The following is an 18,176-nucleotide window of genomic DNA, read 5'->3' on the forward strand; positions in this document are numbered from 1 at the left end:
CGCACTGTTTCCTGTCAGACAGGAAGTCTGTGATCCACCTGCAGGTGGAATCAGGCACGTTCAGCTGAGAGAGCTTGTCCTGAAGCAGGGCGGGGATGATGGTATTGAAGGCAGAGCTGAAGTCCACAAACAGGATCCTGGCGTAGGATTCTGGGGAGTCCAGGTGCTGTAGGGTGAAGTGGAGGGCCATGTTAACTGCATCGTCCACAGACCTGTTGGCTCTGTAGGCAAACTGCAGGGGGTCCAGTAGAGGGTTTGTGATGGATTTAAGGTGTGCCAGCACCAGGCGCTCGAAAGACTTCATTACCACAGAGGTCAGGGCGACGGGTCTGTAGTCATTAAGTCCTGTTGGCCTTGGCTTTTTGGGCACAGGGATGATGGTGGAGGACTTGAGACAGGCTGGCACATGGCATGTCTCAAGGGAGGTGTTAAAGATGTAGGTAAACACCGGAGACAGCTGGTCAGCGCAGTTCTTGAGGGTGGCTGGAGAGACAGAAGGGAAATTAGAATAGAACCCTTTTTCATTCTACACTTCACTCTTCCTATTTTGAAGTGTAAATGAGCAGCAACAAATGTATGCTTTTTAATCTATGCAATCTTCATAAAATTGCATAGATTAAAGAAGATAGATAAGAATGCATACTTATTTAAAATATACAGAAATATCAGTTCTAAAATGTTTTTAAAAAAATGGACCCATCTGCAACCGACGCAAGCACACCTCACAATTTCCCCAGACATTGTATCCTCTCTAGTTTGAATTTAGTTTTTAGTTCCTATGGATTTATCAATGTAATCCCATGATCGCAAGTATTCACATTTCCTGTAACACAAAATCAATGGAAGTTGACATTACTCATCCACATTTTGACTTGTTGCTATTTATGTGTTATGTTTTAATTTTAGGGGGATTCTCGTGGACCACAGGTGTGTCTCACTTCTTGAGGATTTGCTGAAGTGGGGATTGTGAGGTTGGGAACAGCTGCACAAGGCGAAACTATCCAAGAGTCTACACACGTGTGACCAAATACCTGGACTTCATCAAAGAGACGATTCACTCCAGCACAGTCTCCAACTGAGGCATACTTTTTCATAAGAAAGGAATTATTCAATGTTGTACTATTTATCTCTGGAAGGGAGCCCTCTGTGAAAAAAAAGTTTTACAGAGAACATTTGAAAGAAAACAGTTCTACAGACCACCCATTTTTTATTTAATACATTTCGTGCTATTGGTTTTCAGGCCTGCTTTGGTTTCTAAAGAGGTCAGATCTTCCTTCCTGGTATTATTTCCCATAATTATACAGGCCAGGACAGTGATGTAGGTTAGAAAAGAGGAATGGCAATACATGTTAAAGCTATTCTGCAAGCATCACCCTATTTCATGTTACCTTGGCTTCTTTATTTTTATTTTCTTGTTTGATGCAAATGGAACATTCAGTTAAAAAAAATTGTCAGAGGAATAAACACTACTTTATTGACTTTCAACATCACATCGGAAATACGTAGATTAGGGGTCAGATGGCTGAGCAGTTAGGGAGTCGGGCTATTAATCAGAAGGTTGTTGGTTCGATTCCGGCCGTGCAAAATGACGTTGTGTCCTTGGGCAAGGCACTTCACCCTACTTGCCTCTGGGAGAATGTCCCTGTACTTACTGTAAGTCGCTCTGGATAAGAGCGTCTGCTAAATGACTAAATGTAAATACGTACATGTTCAGACAAGTGTCAAACAAATGTTCAATTAGAATGAAAAATTCTAAGCATACAGCCCCATCTTGTGGTTGACCTTCTATTTTACTTTGAGTGTGAATTCATGAAATATTAAGTGAGATTGCATGGTAAACACACAGACAGCAGTATGGGATACAACACATCATATGCACACTGTTATCCACCAATTTGTGGATGTCTGATTGAAAGAGTTGTGATTAATGGACAAAAAGTTTACTGTTTGCTTGCCTCCATAGTGTAGAAATAGCTTGCACTGTTTAATCAAGTTTTGTGTGTATGTGTAACAGTAGTTATTGTGCTGTTAATACTTAAATTCCCATGAATATAGGGGCCATTTTAACATATTTCACAAAATCATTATATAATGGTTCAGATTATAATATTTAAGATTTTCTGGTCCAATGCTTAGGGTTTAAAGACCCACCATTGGCAGACTGAGTTAATGTGGTCCTGAACTTTTTGGGTGTGCGTATTATAATTTCCCCCCAAAAAAATGCAAGTTTTTTTTCTAATGAATGACACATCATCTTGTGTAGTACTGCATGCATGCATAGACCAACCATAAACCATGCATAGTTCATCCATAGTGGATAGCATGGCGAAACAAGAAATGTTTCGATTGCGGTTTCATTATATCCCTGTACCTCAGTATAGTGAATGTAAAACTACTATTTGAAAAACACACATCAGATTTATTGGACTACAAGGAAACACGAATAAATTATGGCAATTAGTGAATAGGATTATTTAATTATGTTTCCAGTGTATTAAACACAATAGTATTAATCTCTACAAGGTCTTCCTCCAGGACTTGTTTCAGTAAAGAGATGAAGGCACATGTATAAAGAATCATCAAAGATTACGTCATAGAATCACAGGGAATCAGAGAGGCAGGATGGGGGACTGAATATAGGAGTACAACACACTGAGGGAAGGGCTTAACATCAAGGAAGAGTGGATGGTCTTCTCTCTTGAAGGGAGGGCCTTATGTGCTCCAATAAAAATGTTCACAACACATGTAACTCTACTGTCCTACATAACAACATAACGGTGACATTACAACAACAGAAGTAGAACTGAAAAGGAAAGGCGGCGGTGTTGTCAGAAAGAGAGAAGGATGACAGTAATAGACCCATATCAGGGGTGTTGTCTAAGCAGAACCCTACTGGCTGCAAGGGTGAGGGAAGAGTCGTGTGTTAACACTTAGTAGGCGTGGTTAGCCACATAGAGAGACTCTCCACCGGCAGCTCCCTTGTCTCCAGAGGAAACATACTTGCCAACACACGCCTGGCTGTTGTTCTGTAAAACAGTGAAAGGATGCAAAAGAGATAAAAAAGAGAAAGAAAGAACAAGGGGAAGAGAGTAGAGGAGAGAGATAAAAGGCAAGTATTAGTCTGTCTTAGAACTTGAGGATAACCAGTATTTGTACATCAGCAGCTGATAATATACACACATACACAATTGGGTTACATCTATCTGTCTTCCATCAACTCATCAATCCACTTCCTCATTCCATCCATCTTTACATCTTCCTTTTTACTCTTTTGATCTCACTATACATGCATTCATCCCTCTATTACTGCTTCCACCCCTCCCTCATTCCTTACCATGGCTCTCTTGATGAACTCCTCCTGGCAAGCCTTGCTATTCTCCTTCTTGCCTCCCCAGGCCTTGAGGGCAGAGGCCTGCAGGGCGCGGCCGTAGGAGAAGGTGATGGCCCAGGGCCGGTGTAGGGAACACTGGTTCATGGCATTCAGGTTGATGGTGGCCTCCTCCTCGCTCTGGCCTCCAGACAGGAAGGTGATGCCTAGGGGGGACAGGAAGGAACAGGGGGTGAAGGTAAGTTGACGACAAGGAAGGGAGGGTGTAAATAACTAAATAAATAAATCTGTACATATGCATGCAGTATGTATCTTTGTTTATGCATACAGTATATATAATGTGCGCCTTCTGTAAATGTGGCATTACCGGGCACAGCAGGAGGCACGGTGCGGCGCAGGGCGGTGACAGTGGCCATTGCAATCTCCTGGGAGCTGTACTTCTGGGGGCAGGAGTGTCCTGCGGTCACCATGTTGGGCTTCAGCAGAGTGCCCTCCAGGTAGACATGGTGGTCCGACAGAGCCTTGAACACCGCAGCCAGGACCTAGGAGGGAGTGAGCGAAAGAGAAGCATACAAAGAGAGCATAAGACTATATTAAACTTACAAATGCGACTTTCCAGTGAGTTTTATAAAGAAATTGGCTTTTAAACTTTAGGAACCCAATAACCAGAACTTCCTCCACGGCTATGTACAATAGTGTGATTGACACCTCTATATGGATCTCTATCTCATCTTTCTCTGCCAGAGCAGTAACTCACCTTCTCTGTCACATACTGACAGCGCTTCAGGTCATGGTCACCGTCTGGCAGGATCTCAGGCTCAACAATGGGAACAATGCCATGCTAGGTTGGTAGGAGAGAAGAGCATGTGTCATGACAACATACAACAGAACTTCACTTAAGCAGGGCCGTGTCCAGCATATCAACTGCACCAGTTAACATTGTGGTTAACTGTGTAATATAGATAGTGCTGCCACTACTGGTATTGAGCAGGACATCAGGACATCATAAATTTCCTTATATATTATAGTGTAGCCATGGATTAACTTTCTTTAGCAATAAATATTAAATAGAAAATATTTTAAAAGGAAGAAAAATTCCACACATTGGTGAGGTTGTTTGTAAATGTTTACATATTTACACATATATATTTTTTATGTTTTTGCATGTGTGTGGATTTGTTTGCGATGTTGATCTCACCATCTGGCAGATGCTGGCATAGCGGGCCAGGACATTGGCATTCTCAATGATGGCCAGGTTAGAAGGGGTAGTGGGGGTGATCTTCAGCACACAGCGCCACTTTGCAAAGTCAGCTCCATCCTTCTTGTACTGAGCACAGCGCTCATACAGCCCATCCAAACCTGAGAGAGGAAGAGACAGAAAAAGAAAATATTGAAAGCCATGGCTACTGTGTGCTTATTAATGCCCATTCCTTTAAGGGTCAAGTGGGATGGGGGGCGGGGGGTCTCCAATTCTCACCCTGCGTGGTGGTCTCTCCGTTGGTGCCAGCCAGGGGCACTACACCCTTATCCACCTTGATGCCCACCACCATGCCCCTGTCCTTGATCAGCTGGGGGAACGGCTTGCCTTCATCGGTTTTCTGGTACAGAGTCTCGTGGAAGAAAATGACTCCGCCGATGCAGGGTGCCACAAGGTCATCAGCGGTGAAGAGGAGCTGGCGGTAGAGGCGGCGGTTTTCCTCTGTGTTTTCAGCATTGATGCTCTGAAAGCGCTTAGCAACGCTGCCTGAACAGGAGGGGGCGCACGGGAGGGAAATAAGTTTAAATGTAAGAGACCCACAATGTGGCATCATGTCTACTGGTGTCACCTTACTGTAGACTACATGTTATGGCAGAATGAGGTTTCACTTCCTAAGCATAATTGAGATGAGTGTCTGTGACCATGGTCACAAGAGTGTGGAATGATATGTCAATGCTCATGTAAGAACAGCACTAATTAAATTGGTCTTTTGCCTACAAATATATAGTGATGATACACAACTTAAGGGTGGTGCTGCTGGTGTTTCTGATTGGCTGGTAGGTGGCATTTAGCTCTGTATAACAGCTCTCAACTCGGCAGAAAACTTACCTCCGTCTAAGTGCATATTTGTGTTTCTCTTTAGGGGAAGTTAACAGTCCTGTTATAACGTCCCCCAGACTGAGTTACATAATTTAAAGGTCCCATGACATGAAATGTTCACATTAGGAGGTTATTTAACATCAATATGAGTTCCCCTAGCCTGCCTTTGGTCCCCAAGTGGCTAGAAATTTTGATAGGTGTAAACCAGGCCCTGGGTATTCTTCTCCGCCTTTGAGAAAATGAAAGCTGAAACGCTCGGTTTTGAAAAGGCTGGTTTTATGACGTCATAAAACCGAAGGTTACCTCCCCTTTCTCTGCTTTGCCCGCACAGAGAATTTGGCCCACCAATGAGAAAATGAGCTACGACCGTGCGAGCGCGATATTGGTTTTCCTCAAGACATCATGGCTTGCAAACGACCGAAGCATGGCAGTCAGCCCCGCCTCTTTCTTTCTCATAGCATTTAAAGCTACAGACACAGAAACAGCACGTCCTGAGGAAAGCTCATTGTGGGACTGCTCGTAGTGGCTGTAATTCTGCACCACGGCTGAATTTAGGGAAAGAAACTTCAGATACAGTATTAGGGGACCACTAAGGCCTATATAAAAGCATCCAAAAACAGCAGGTCATGGGATCTTTAAGACACAGTTCTAGGTTAATGGTGAGATTATGTGATGGGTGAGTGTCTCTGACATTACCTGTGGACTCATCAGCTGCAAGGATTCCCTTTCCAGGTGCAACAATTCTCTGAGCGATGTCACTGAGCTCCTTTTTATGCTCGGGAGTGAGGAATGGGTAGGCGTGTGGCATCCTGATTCTGAGAGAGAGAGAGAGAGAGAGAGAGAGAGAGAGAGAGAGAGAGAGAGAGAGAGAGAGAGAGAGAGAGAGAGAGAGAGAGAGAGAGAGAGAGAGATGGTGCAGTGTCATTACACCAGTTGATTGTGCTTACAAAATTGTTAATTGGAAACTATATTATGCATTTGTCTGACCACTAAAATTCGGATTAGGCGACTGCTATCGTTCTCTGTCCGCTTATGATAACCTTGGTCTGTTAGACCAAGTGGCCTACTGCCTGTTGCCCAAATGGCGATACATAAGATCAGGCCTCGTTTTACAGCCCAAAGAATCTCACAAATTCTAAGTTATTTTCAAACATGAAGTATCAATTTGAAATGATTAACAGCCAGTTATATCGTGGCCATATTTGGCATACCGTCGTGAGTAGGCTATGCTTTTTGAATATTATGTGGGCGTATACAAAATGTTATATTTGTAAATCTAGTTTATTAAGGCCAAAGTGTTTTGTCACGTTAATGCACTATACAGTTTTAATGTATATAGGCTACTACGCCACCGTTAAAGTGATCGATTGACTATGTCCTGACAAAAAGGTACTTCCGCGTCTGTCCTTGCATCCAAATGACCTTGTATTGCACTAGGAGTAGCAGATAGATATAGCCACCACTACAAACATATCAAAAACGTATCAGTCAAATTACTAAAATGTTATTTTTAAAAATTATATCTGTGGACGGTTACATAATCCTTATAAATAGAAAACATACATTTGCATCGCTACAACATATGCAGTTTAATGACTTACCAAATTTTCTGCGCAATATAAACCAATTTGTGATGGGGGAAAAAAGCTGCGTTCTGTTGCAACACCAAGCAATGATGAAGAATGTTCAGTACTGCTTAATCGTGTGAAGTGACAGGGAGTGACCGCGACGAATAATTCGTCTTTTCCTGAAACTGATCTCAAGATAAATCACCAATCAAAAGCTGTGTGAGTAAGATTGACAAATTGCTTCTTCCAATAAAAATAGACTATGCTTTTTGTTGAACAGTGGTTGGATTGTCTGCATTCACAAGGCGTGTCTTTTTGGCTGACGGCTGAGAAAGAGGGCGTGATTTAGATGGGCTGTACGTGACGGATCTCACATGCAGCATGCGCACCGTTTACGTGCTCATCTGAAAGGTTTTCACAAGCACTGCCTCTGAGTAGACTGTCTCACGATTGAACTGATTAAAAAAATTGGAACATAAAATTTAACACATAAAATGTCAAGATGGCAAGGTGATTTGCACTGTTGCCACAAAGCAAGGTTCAGGGTTCAATTTCCTCAAACGGTAGCCTACTGTTGGCACTGGGGGCACGTTCTAGGCCTGTTGGTACTCAGGCAGGCTATCTAACTGTTGTGTCTGTGTGAAGTTTGTATGTTCTCTCTCCGCAACATACATTAGTGCATATAGAAAATACAGCAGAAGGTTCAGAATTGGATTGTTTTACAGTATTTCAGGGGTCAGAGTCTCAGTCAAGGAATAGTCTCTCTTTACTAGCCACATGTCAGTTACCAGCCACAGCGTATTCATCATAAGTTCACACTTACTAATTGAAACAGTAGGCTATTGATTAGTCTTTGACCATTTTATACTGCAGTCCGATTTATGTTATGTAATTCACATCCTGGCTGTGCTCAGGGAAATTGACTATTTTTTCAGAGGTAGATAGGAGAGTGGGGACATACATTATCTTTATTTATTATTGGGGGCAGTAGGGTCTCCGTGTGTGCGTTGATACATTAGTAAAGTTGACTTTGTGCTGCTTGGGGGCGGTCTAGTCACTGACTGATCAAGGGAAGAACTAAACTGGTGGGGGACATGTTTACTATTTGTACTTTACATAGTTTAATGCAGTACATTTATAAAGTTTCTTTTTTTTTTTTTACGTTTCTTAATGTGAAAGGTTTGGTCCTGCATACTGTATATTTTTGTCTGATAAAATATTTTTATCTCACTAGACTACTTGTATTGACAGCTTGTCAGGCAAAATGAAATAATGTTTTCTTCCAGCTATCCCTCATGCTCTGTCATGTGTTTGTCCTTGTCATGACAAGGGAACAACCTCTCGTTCCAGCGTCAAAGGATTGTTCTCCTGTTCATTAAAACCAGCAATCCACTGTCATTGTGTCTTGGTTTAAAGTGGTCCAAATTTGCCATGGTCAACATGTGGCAAAAATCACTAAAGCTCCAGGGAAATTGCGAAGGAAATACTGCATAGAAATATCATTATGTTTCCAGAACAAAACAACTAAAACAACCGTTTAAGTGCCATTCTCTTTTTATTACAGAAAAGCATTAAAACACATTTTAGTCCTGTTTTCAATTTAATTTCACAGTACCACAAAAGCCTTTCAACATACAAATGTTAAGAAAAACACATTTAAATGATCAGACTCAGATATGCAAAGCACACCTAGTATTGTCATATACAATTTGAACTGGGTGACATCTAAATATATAGTAATCTCAAATGTAGAATGTTTAAATAAGGCAAAAGCTAATTACGACTTGTATGAAACATGCAGCACGCTTTTCAAGAACTTGTGGAGTGAAGCATTGACACTTCATGCATATAGCCCTTGAACTGACTTCACATGGTTGGTTTCCCAGTGACACATCCATGGCACTCTTATGGATATCATACAGTTGCTTTACACATTTACTGACTACACGAAACAACAATTTTGGGTGGATGGTAGTCTACCACTTTATCTGAGGCCCAAATAAAATCACAAACCATCTTGCAGTTCTATGCAATGCTTGGACTTGGTCTACCTGACCTTGATCTCAAAGCAGAGGCAATTGCATGACTCACACTCTGGAGACTGGCAGGTGCAGGCACAGTCCCATGCAGGCCACTGTAGAGACTACAGAAAGAATGATTGAATTAGTGCATGCGATTATTATAAAATAAGTATGTTTTACTACATTATTGTATTTGTCTTAATAATAAGAACTAGCTAAGTTATTGCTTAGTTGCTACAAAGTAGCTGATACAAATATGTATTTGTGTTTCCCAAGTTTAAAAACAATTGGAACTACTACAATAACATAACAGCCTTGTTTTTGGATCAGTAAATCTAGTCTATACTGAATTACTGACTCACTGGCATACTCACAGAAGGAGATGGGCACATTTGATCAAGAAAGGAGCGAAGTGATGGAAAACGACAGTCACAAGATTCTGCACATGCAATGCAGTATTCAAAAGGTGCAATATTTGGACAGCACTCTCCACACTCTGAGCAGCAGTGGTCCTGAGGGCAAGATACAATTCTGTCAATCTCAATTCAACCTTTTTTTTGAGCCTTTATAATCATTTGGAGCTGATTATTAAGTCACAATATGAGACTTATTTACATAATGATATGGTGTGTATAATTCATAATTTTGTGCCTAGTAATTATTAAAGCAATGATGACTGACGGACTGCCCTGTAGCAGATACCTTAAGGCAATGACAAAACCATAGCACCATCGCGAGTAAGATCATGTAAAGGCCAACAGCTATCAGAAGCACGGCAGGAAGAGGAAGTGCCAGACCCCATATGGGCAATACCTACAGTTGGATGACAAGAAGAAAGACAGTTGAGGGGGTGAGCCAGCCATTTGCTTGCCAGACATTAGTAACTTAACAATGCATCCAGGCCCGTAGACAAGGAGGGTTTCGGGTAGTTAGCTTTGGCTCAATGCCAAAGGTCCATAATTTGTCAGTATAAAAATCATAATTAAACACAACATGAAGGGATAAACTGCATAAAGTCCACTTTTGGTGAAAAAAAGAACCCCCCGCCCCTTCCACTAGGCTAGATACGGGCCTGGCATCAATCTAATTCAGGGCTCTGACACTCACGCATTTCAGCCAGATCTCACGCTCTCACTAAACACCTCGTATTTCTCACGCATTTCAACCATTTCTCCAATTTCTCATGTTGTGAAGTAAGGATAACTTGTCCCGTAATTTAACTGAATTTATGCAGGAGCAGATCCAATGCAATGTGCAACGTGGATATGTAATGACACAATTTTTCTTTACGATAAGACAAAGACTTAAGAAATATGTTAAATTCAAACGTACCACTATTCCCGCCTGAGTCATCTCTACTTATCAGTGCCAACTACTTCCTCTATTCCAATATATAATTTGGGAGTTTCTCATCTCTGTGGTCTTCCTCTGCTGCTGGTGGCTAGCTAGTTAACCAAACATCAAGGTTTCCTTGCCCGAGGTTAGCTGTCCAATTAAAATGACAGTTTATAAAGCTATTGCGTAATTTAGCTTGTTAGCTAACATTTTGAACACATTTGGACAATGTATAGCTCTAGCTTCAGTAGCTAGCAAAACGGTAGCAGCACATCTGAATGGAAGCTTTATAGCAAGATAGTTAACGCGTTATGTGGCTGAATTTACACTATCATTAGCAGGTGAATACCGTAAAGGCAAGGAATCTAGTCAGCTAGCTCTAACACAGTAGCAAGTACTTATTGCATTCCAAAGACAATGAGTTGCTAGCCTCCAGAGGGGTCCAGGTACGTCGGTACAATCAATATTGAGTTACTATAGAAACAGACGGGTAGCTCAGAGAGACAAATCCAGTAAGATCTGGGGGGTATTCCAGAAAGCGGGTTTAGTGAAACCCTGAGTTGGGTAACCCTAAAATGAGGCAAAGTCCGTTCCAGAAAGAGAGGTAAGGAGAACTTGTGGTCAGTGTCCATGGTAACTTGGTAAAAATGACTACATTTAAATGTAACTTACTCTGTGAACCTAACCTACTCGCTAGCAGGTTTTCCATGACAAACTCTGCATTTCTACCTATAGAGCTCCGGGAGTTGACGTCACGCAATCCCAGCATGCACCGGTCATCGCCATTTTGGAAGGAAAGTGGAGAGCCAAGTGGAGCGCCAGAGTGTACATACATATATACTTACATACATAGGCCTATTATACATAGTTTAATTTGCTGCCTATTTCAATAAACGTTGATTCAACATGGTGGATAGCTGCTGTGCGCTGGGATGCCTGAACCATCGGGGAAAAGACACACAGTCAACTCAACGTAACGAAAATAAACAAGGATGTCATCACATTATTGGCATTGACAGTACCGGCTTACTTTCACCACTGATGTTATGCTAGGCTTAGGCAAGTTATCTCTGGTTAAAACTAGCTAACGTTAACGTTATAGCTACGTATAACGTTTGGCTAGCTATTCACTAGCTAGAAAGTTAGGACACTGCACTGTCAGGGACAGGGTAATGCTAGTAAATAAACCAATAAACGTAGGTTTACATCTCAGTGCCTATTCAGATTAGTTCAATTAACTGAAGGTAAATTAATGTAGCTAATCTAACCCTGCGGTGCATCAACAATACTGGTAATGCCAAGCATTGGATATCCACGATTCAGGATATCGTGAATGACCGTGAGATGAAGCTTCCCCTCTTGCATTGAGATCTGTAAATTCTCGCATCCAATTTAAGTTTGTCATCCACCATATCTACTTTTAAATTATGTACGTATCCCTCCATTCATTGCATAATGAAGTCCCTTTTGACGGCTAAAACTCTAGTCAGCTGCGATAGCTTGTCCCAGTTAGCAACAGTAACTAAGGGGGCGGGGCTTAGCGATAGGTCAATTGCAGCAAAACTGTCTTTTCACCGTTCTAAATTATTCCGCTGGCTACATAGTATATGAGCCTGTACAAAGTGTCTGAAACATATTTTGGGAAGACTCCGCTCTCGTTTAGAGCATATTATTAGCCAAATGCCTTTGGATTTGGACTGCTTAGAGTTCGCTGTCACACAAGAGTATGTGTTTTTAAATGCTGTATCCAGTCGGGTGACTGCTTCTCCAGCAATTGTAGATGCCCTGACATCACTACATAGGCTTATAAACCTGGAAAAGGAACAAGTTGAACAGCGAACTTCAACGGTGCAATTTGAGCAAGGACTAGTTGGACGACCACGAATGGTCCTCTCTCCGGAGTACCTTAGCAGTCTTTTGGACCTTAACTTGTCCATTCCATGCATAGCTGCACTTCTGGGGGTGTCAAAATGAACAGTGCATCGACGTATGGCTGAGGCTGATATGTCAGTCAGGACACTGTACAGCACTCACACAGATGAGGAATTGGATCGGTGTGTGAGAGACATCAAATCCAGGCAGCCTCACTCAGGTTATCGGATGGTGAAAGCCCTTTTGCAAGCTCAAGGACTGCGGGTGCAGTATGACCGCGTCAGAGCTTCCATGCACCGCATCGACACCGTTGGAGTCATATCACGTATGACCAACTTGGGTTGCATTGTCCGAAGAACCTACTCAGTTCCAGGCCCTCAGTCCTTGATGCACATCGACACGAATCATAAAATCATCCGGTAAATTACTTTCACAAAGAGCATATTCATTCATTATTTTACCCAAATATAATGATGGGCTTATTCAGAATAACATCTTGACACATTTTCCTGCAGCTACAACATTGTCATCTTTGGTGGCATAGATGGCTTTTCACAGAAGGTAAGTACAGTTTTCAGGAATAAATGTGTACATGTTTATCCTGCTTATATGTGTTTGCCTAATACAAAAATGGTGTGTATGGTATTACAGATAATGTATCTTGGTGCAGCCTCCAATAACCTTGCATCAACCACCCTGGCCTTCTTCCAAGAATCTGTGGAGAAGTTTGGTTTCCCTCTTAGGTAAATATGATTTAAAAACGTTGTCGGCCCCTCCATATAACAGCTTAAACACATGCATCATGTTTTGCAGTTTTTGTAAATTTGATGTAAGATGCTTCAAACATTCCTGTGCTGATTTCATAGGTTGTATAACCAACCAACACTTAATATGGTCTTTGTTGTAAATGTTTGTTTTAGGGTACGGGCTGATCAAGGGGTGGAGAATGTGGATGTTGCACGCCTCATGTTTACAGTCCGTGGCACTGGAAGAGGCAGCTTCATTGCTGGGAAGAGTGTTCACAATCAACGGTTAGTAAAAAAGTGCAGATAAAGCTAGTTGAAATAGGGCACTCTGCTGCCATGCATCTAAACTTTTTTTTCAGAATTGAGAGGCTATGGAGAGACCTATGGACAGCTGTAACAAACATCTACTATGATGTCCTTCACTACCTCGAAGAAGAGGGCTTCCTCAATATCGCCAATACTACACACCTCTTCTGTTGCCATTATGTGTTCCTACCACGTCTACAAGATGACCTGGACAATTTTCGCAATGGTTGGGACCATCATCCCTTAAGAACGGAGGGCAATATGACCCCTAATCAGCTGTGGGCACTGGGTCAAATACATCAGCCAATTCCAGTTCCAGATCACATGGCAGTATGTCTAAATATTCAACTATTTTGTGTTAACAATTGTAAAAAACAAAACAACCCCCCCCCACACAATTATTAACATTAGAAACAGTCTAATAGACCATAATAGACCATATTTTGCTAAATAGGGCTGTGCGTTTACTATGTAATATGTTGAAGCATTTGCTCAATGACCAATCCTTAGTTTTATGCTAATTTTACATATATACTCTATAAATATATATATAACTATGCTGTCTGTATAGATAATCAACACCGCATACAAGTGACATTTTCTTTTTTTAAATTTGTAGGGTATAGATATGCCTCTCATTGAGTGGGAGAACAGTGGACTTACTCCAGACTGCCACTCCAGCATCGTTGTCCCAGACATCGAAAGCCCACTGACTGATGAACAAATGGCAGCTTTAAGAGAGGCTGTTGACCCAAGAGCTTTATCCCAGGCTTATGGCTGTGAAATCTACATTGCAGCAGTTCACTTTTGTGAGAACATTTAAATAACTGAATGTTTTGAGCATTTTCAGAAGAACTGGATCAACTATATAATAATACATCATATACATCAATAGATTAAAAGATTCTTCACATCTCTCCTGAGTCAAATATTATTTTTTATTTCAGAGATAACTGCACAAGCACTTTGCAATGTGACCCAGGCATCTTAACTCACTGGCTCATGCATCAAAGAAACATGCAGACATGCATAACACAAACTGTGTGGTGTAAACTTCTTTTGTGTGCACGTCTCTAACTGTACGAGTGTGTATATCTGTTTGTATCAACATATTAGATGAGACCAAATCCTGTTTGGCAACTGCCAATACAGGCTAGGATGTCAATCTTAAAAGATGCATAGTCTTTGTAATGCCCTGGGATTCGCAGGGTCTCGTAACAGGTGGAGGCGGTGGGGAAGCTGCCTTTGACCACCTCAAGGGACAGATTCGTCCTTGTCAGAATCTCCCATCCAGTCCAGAATTTCACCAGATCTCTCAATTCATTCGGTGATGCTGTGCAGTAAACATATTAAATTATTTTACAAGTTACATGAAAGGTTGCTGTGGAGAGGTAATGATAACTAGATGACAAACCGTTTCACGGTTTATCGCATATGTTTACTCTGTCAACATACCATTTTCAATGAACTGTCGAAGATAACCTGATACGTGGCACATGGTGTCAACGGAAAAATCATTGTCATCATCTTCTTCATCATGATGAGGCCAGGTAATGCGCTTCAGAAGTATCTACATTGAAAGCAAAAAAACAACAACATGGGATACACTTTTTATTATGGCTTCTTACATTATATTTGGTGTGATTCTTTCAGGCTTTTGAACCACACACTTCAAAAACGCCACTGGTGGGTACTTTGGAAAGCACGTTGCAAATCCTAAGAGCGCTAAATCAAGCACACAGACTAATGGGCACAATTACAGATGCTGGATACAGATATGAAACCTCTACCCTATAGTAGTATTCAACAAAGGCCTGGATTTAAAATAGTGTTAAGTTACCTCAGGGCTGTAATCCACTGCTCCCTCTTTAGGGAATAGCAGGGCCACTGTGTCAGGTCGTTTGGTCAGCACGGTCCACTTGTGTCTCTTTAAGACCATGTCTCAGCTGTTTAATTTGTCTTGTGACACGTCCAATGACCTGTTAATGACAACAGAGAGAGAAGGTGGAATACATTGTCATTCTTAACCCCCCCCCCCCCCCCAAATGATTAGGAATGAGAAATTAGGTTCTGCAAACACAACCACATCCTAAGATTTTACTCACAGCATGGATCAACATTTTCTCAAAAAGCCATCTCCTGTTATTATTAGACAGGCAAGGGAGGTCCCAGGCATAGGCCAAGTCCTGTACTCTTTTTGCCTCTTCCTCAGAGAGTTCGGATTCACCTTGAATCTTCAATACACAGAGGAAAACAAGAGGAAATAGAACATGTAATGACACTACATATATACAGCGGGTCTATAAAGTCTCCACTCCCTATTTGCCATTAAGTAAAACAAACTTTAAAACAAATGGTTGGGTGGGGACTTTTTATATCCACTAAAAAATATAAAAAGGGAAGAAATAGCAAGACTTGATTGAGGAAAATGATTGAGGATGGAAAACATACAAGCCTGATTGTTTCCCGGATGTCCAGGTCTGGACAGTCTTCTAGGGCTACAGTTGCAGTTTCGGGAGTCCCTCCAAGCAGGACATGAGCTAAGGCAGGGCTGAGCCCAGACAGGCACGGTCCACCATGAAGGAAGGAGTGGCCTATCATTCTCCCTGCCATGACGAACATATCACTTTCAACTAGGAAGTGAGAGGCTGACGGCACCAAATGGCCTGTCTCTCCATCAAACAGCCGTGTCACATCAGTGTTTGCTGTTAAAGAAAATTAGTTTAGAGAAAAGCCATTTAAAATATATTATACACAATCATTTAGTAGGAACTAACTGTATTATACATTAGATCAATTTTTTTCGCCCGTGTAGGCATGATATTATTTAGTATAACATATATAACACATATATTGTTCTCAAGCAAAACTACTAAGATGAAAAACAGATTGACATAATATAAAAAATATATTCGACCATACCTATTTAATAAGTCATCTTACACATAACTGCACTCTACTTACCAAAGTTGATGCAAAACCCAGACTTCAACTTCTCAATGCAAGTTGAGAGGAAAAAGCGAGTTACACCCTTTCCAATGGCAACGTCACCTGTAACACAATGCAAGGTTTGATATAGTAATGTCATACTTTTTGCAGTCCTTGACCATTAGGACATGTGGCTGAAGCTACCTTCAAGTCTGCAATGCAAGGGTCGTGCCCATTCCACATTAGGTCGCTTGTAGAAGGAGAGGAGTGCCATGTCCTGTTCGGCAGGGGTTTCTCTAGTATCCATGCTGAGAACCAAAGCACTCTCCTTTTCATAAATGTGGAATAGGGAATCCCGAAACTGAGACATGGCCTTGGTAGGGTCTTGGATGGTGAGCCAGTCTAGTAAGAGGAAAACATACAAATGTGACCAATTAGGCTTTAATCTAACGCTTGACAGCAACCTCTAGATATGTTTTAAATGTAGATTGAAGCCGTATTCGTACCGTCTGTAACTGCTGCACTGCTTCTGGACGGTCCAGGCATTACTGCTTGCTCTTCTTCCATCACAGTACTACACTCAATCGCCTCATTTCCTGCACTGTACAGTCACAACATATTTATAATGGTTATCTGTAAAACTGCTTTTATGTTTTAATAGCTCAAAGACCAAGGCATCTGCTGGTGAGTGAAACGAGTACGGTACGAACAATAGAAAATTGGTGTTACCTTTCCCCGCATGAAGCAGCATGTGCCTCAATAATGTGACAGGGAAATATGTTCATGCACATAGGACAGGGTTGCTGATCTGCTGCTGACAATATGAAGTTAGCAAAGACAACAAAACAAACTTAAGTAGGAACCACTAAGAAATGACTTAATGTAATTTCTAATAAAGCATCTGCTCTCATCAGGCATTTTGATTGCAGCGTATTCATGTTCAATGTTATATATATAATTATATATTGAAAATGCTCCAATAATTCATTCTTACATGTTACGTCTTCCTGCGCACAGTTTTCCTCCACATTAGCTGGGCAATTATCACTGTCAACATCAATGATGTTGCAAGATTTTAAGTGTTTGGTCAGAAACGGCAGTGGAATAGCTGCTCCACATTTCTGACACCCTGCGTTTGGCATGCCACTGAATGCATTGTCTGTTAGTTGCAAAGGAGTTGTGCTTAGTTCTTCTTGAATTGGTGCCATGAAAAGAGTCGTTTTACCCCCCTGGCTTGCAAGCTTCATTATTTTGCCTGTGTAGCCAGTATAATCAGGTGTCACAAGAGAGAGTTTGCGGCTACCCCATCCTCCTATAAAAAAAAAAAAACATTTCCGAGCATAATGGGAAATAAAACTATATATGACATAAGCACCCTTGTATAGACATGGATTACATTAAGCCTAGTCTTTAAGTAAGAGAAAAAATGTAATGAAGATCTCCATTGAACTCTTTCCTCTGCCACTCTTTCCTCTGCAGCTGTACCCATTACAGATGACCTATACACTGTTTGGATGAGCACTAACAGAGTCATTGTTGTTCCATATCTCAATACTAATACATACAAACGTATAAGTGCCTACCTGCTGATTTGTAAAGCAGCCAACCACCAGACACCGTCTCCAATTGTGGAAATACAACCTTGAGTGTATCACATAACTGTAAACCAAAAACACTAATTATTATTATACATTTATTGGGTGTGCTTTGCCTTCGGCAAGGGCACAACCATTGTTCTCTCAGCGAGGTGAAGTTAGTTTCATATTCGACATTCGACATTCGTCTCACATTCGGAAAACGCTACTTTGCAGCGTCGAGTTAGGGACCGGGTGAAAATTACCCATACAATTTTGAAAAATTATGACTTTTATAATGATTTTATGACTATAAAACCTCAAACAAACAGCAAAGTATTCCAACAATGTCTGGTATACTTCCACAGCCTTTAATTTTTCCATAATGTTTTTAAAAAAATGATAGAAAATTGCTAATCTA

General features: G+C 41.3%; 4 protein-coding genes across 6 annotated transcripts; 1 reads left to right on the plus strand and 3 right to left on the minus strand.

Annotated features, from left to right (window-relative positions):
- Nucleotides 1-2,457: 2,457 nt before the first annotated feature.
- On the minus strand, nt 2,458-7,226 carry aldoaa (aldolase a, fructose-bisphosphate, a). Its single transcript, XM_062453288.1, has 8 exons — nt 7,007-7,226; nt 6,102-6,220; nt 4,806-5,072; nt 4,527-4,687; nt 4,086-4,169; nt 3,696-3,870; nt 3,335-3,534; nt 2,458-3,026 (listed from the first exon to the last, which is right to left on the minus strand). The coding sequence occupies exons 2-8, from the start codon at nt 6,211-6,213 to the stop codon at nt 2,931-2,933; spliced, it is 1,095 nt and encodes a 364-aa protein (XP_062309272.1). The 5' UTR covers nt 6,214-6,220; nt 7,007-7,226; the 3' UTR covers nt 2,458-2,930.
- Nucleotides 7,227-8,515: 1,289 nt separating this feature from the next.
- si:ch211-198p11.6 (uncharacterized) lies at nt 8,516-10,918 on the minus strand. 3 transcript variants are annotated; one of them, XR_009929028.1, is made up of 5 exons: nt 10,679-10,918; nt 10,327-10,479; nt 9,697-9,807; nt 9,369-9,506; nt 8,516-9,116 (listed from the first exon to the last, which is right to left on the minus strand). XR_009929028.1 is itself a non-coding variant. In XM_062453986.1 (4 exons), the coding sequence occupies exons 1-4, from the start codon at nt 10,345-10,347 to the stop codon at nt 9,021-9,023; spliced, it is 366 nt and encodes a 121-aa protein (XP_062309970.1). In that variant the 5' UTR covers nt 10,348-10,902; the 3' UTR covers nt 8,516-9,020. The 3 variants fall into 3 exon arrangements, 1 of the variants encoding a protein (XP_062309970.1); XR_009929027.1 differs by having other exon boundaries at nt 10,728-10,917; XM_062453986.1 differs by having other exon boundaries at nt 10,327-10,902.
- A 1,055-nt stretch (nt 10,919-11,973) lies between these two features.
- LOC134014403 (uncharacterized) lies at nt 11,974-14,290 on the plus strand. The gene is made up of 6 exons (XM_062453994.1): nt 11,974-12,620; nt 12,717-12,762; nt 12,853-12,944; nt 13,122-13,232; nt 13,307-13,583; nt 13,873-14,290. Exons 1-6 carry the CDS (start codon nt 12,319-12,321, stop codon nt 14,074-14,076), a joined length of 1,032 nt encoding a protein of 343 aa, XP_062309978.1. The 5' UTR covers nt 11,974-12,318; the 3' UTR covers nt 14,077-14,290.
- Nucleotides 14,291-14,450: 160 nt separating this feature from the next.
- Nucleotides 14,451-17,835, minus strand: LOC134014387 (uncharacterized). The gene is made up of 11 exons (XM_062453993.1): nt 17,765-17,835; nt 17,176-17,493; nt 16,911-16,995; nt 16,688-16,782; nt 16,386-16,583; nt 16,218-16,304; nt 15,705-15,958; nt 15,359-15,487; nt 15,094-15,232; nt 14,709-14,823; nt 14,451-14,586 (listed from the first exon to the last, which is right to left on the minus strand). Exons 2-9 carry the CDS (start codon nt 17,426-17,428, stop codon nt 15,146-15,148), a joined length of 1,188 nt encoding a protein of 395 aa, XP_062309977.1. The 5' UTR covers nt 17,429-17,493; nt 17,765-17,835; the 3' UTR covers nt 14,451-14,586; nt 14,709-14,823; nt 15,094-15,145.
- Between the last annotated feature and the right edge of the window lie 341 nt (nt 17,836-18,176).

Source organism: Osmerus eperlanus, chromosome 2, assembly GCF_963692335.1.
Source record: "Osmerus eperlanus chromosome 2, fOsmEpe2.1, whole genome shotgun sequence".
NCBI lineage: Eukaryota > Metazoa > Chordata > Actinopteri > Osmeriformes > Osmeridae > Osmerus > Osmerus eperlanus.

Coding starts and splice junctions, on each gene's coding strand:
- aldoaa (XM_062453288.1), bottom strand. CDS start 6,213: ATGCCACACGCCTACCCATTCCTCACTCCCGAGCATAAAAAGGAGCTC. Junction 4,688..4,805: donor CGGAGAGACCACCACGCAGG/GTGAGAATTGGA, acceptor TTCCTCTCTCAG/GTTTGGATGGGCTGTATGAG. Junction 3,871..4,085: donor GTCAGTATGTGACAGAGAAG/GTGAGTTACTGC, acceptor ACTCCCTCCTAG/GTCCTGGCTGCGGTGTTCAA.
- si:ch211-198p11.6 (XM_062453986.1), bottom strand. CDS start 10,347: ATGACTCAGGCGGGAATAGTG. Junction 9,808..10,326: donor TGACTCAGGCGGGAATAGTG/GTACGTTTGAAT, acceptor ATCCAACTGTAG/GTATTGCCCATATGGGGTCT. Junction 9,507..9,696: donor GGTTTTGTCATTGCCTTAAG/GTATCTGCTACA, acceptor TCTTGCCCTCAG/GACCACTGCTGCTCAGAGTG.
- LOC134014387 (XM_062453993.1), bottom strand. CDS start 17,428: ATGAAGCTTGCAAGCCAGGGGGGTAAAACGACTCTTTTCATGGCACCA. Junction 15,959..16,217: donor TGGGTTTTGCATCAACTTTG/GTAAGTAGAGTG, acceptor TTTCTTTAACAG/CAAACACTGATGTGACACGG. Junction 15,233..15,358: donor AGAAAATGTTGATCCATGCT/GTGAGTAAAATC, acceptor TGTCATTAACAG/GTCATTGGACGTGTCACAAG.
- LOC134014403 (XM_062453994.1), top strand. CDS start 12,319: ATGGCTGAGGCTGATATGTCAGTCAGGACACTGTACAGCACTCACACA. Junction 12,763..12,852: donor TAGATGGCTTTTCACAGAAG/GTAAGTACAGTT, acceptor ATGGTATTACAG/ATAATGTATCTTGGTGCAGC. Junction 13,233..13,306: donor AAGAGTGTTCACAATCAACG/GTTAGTAAAAAA, acceptor CTTTTTTTTCAG/AATTGAGAGGCTATGGAGAG.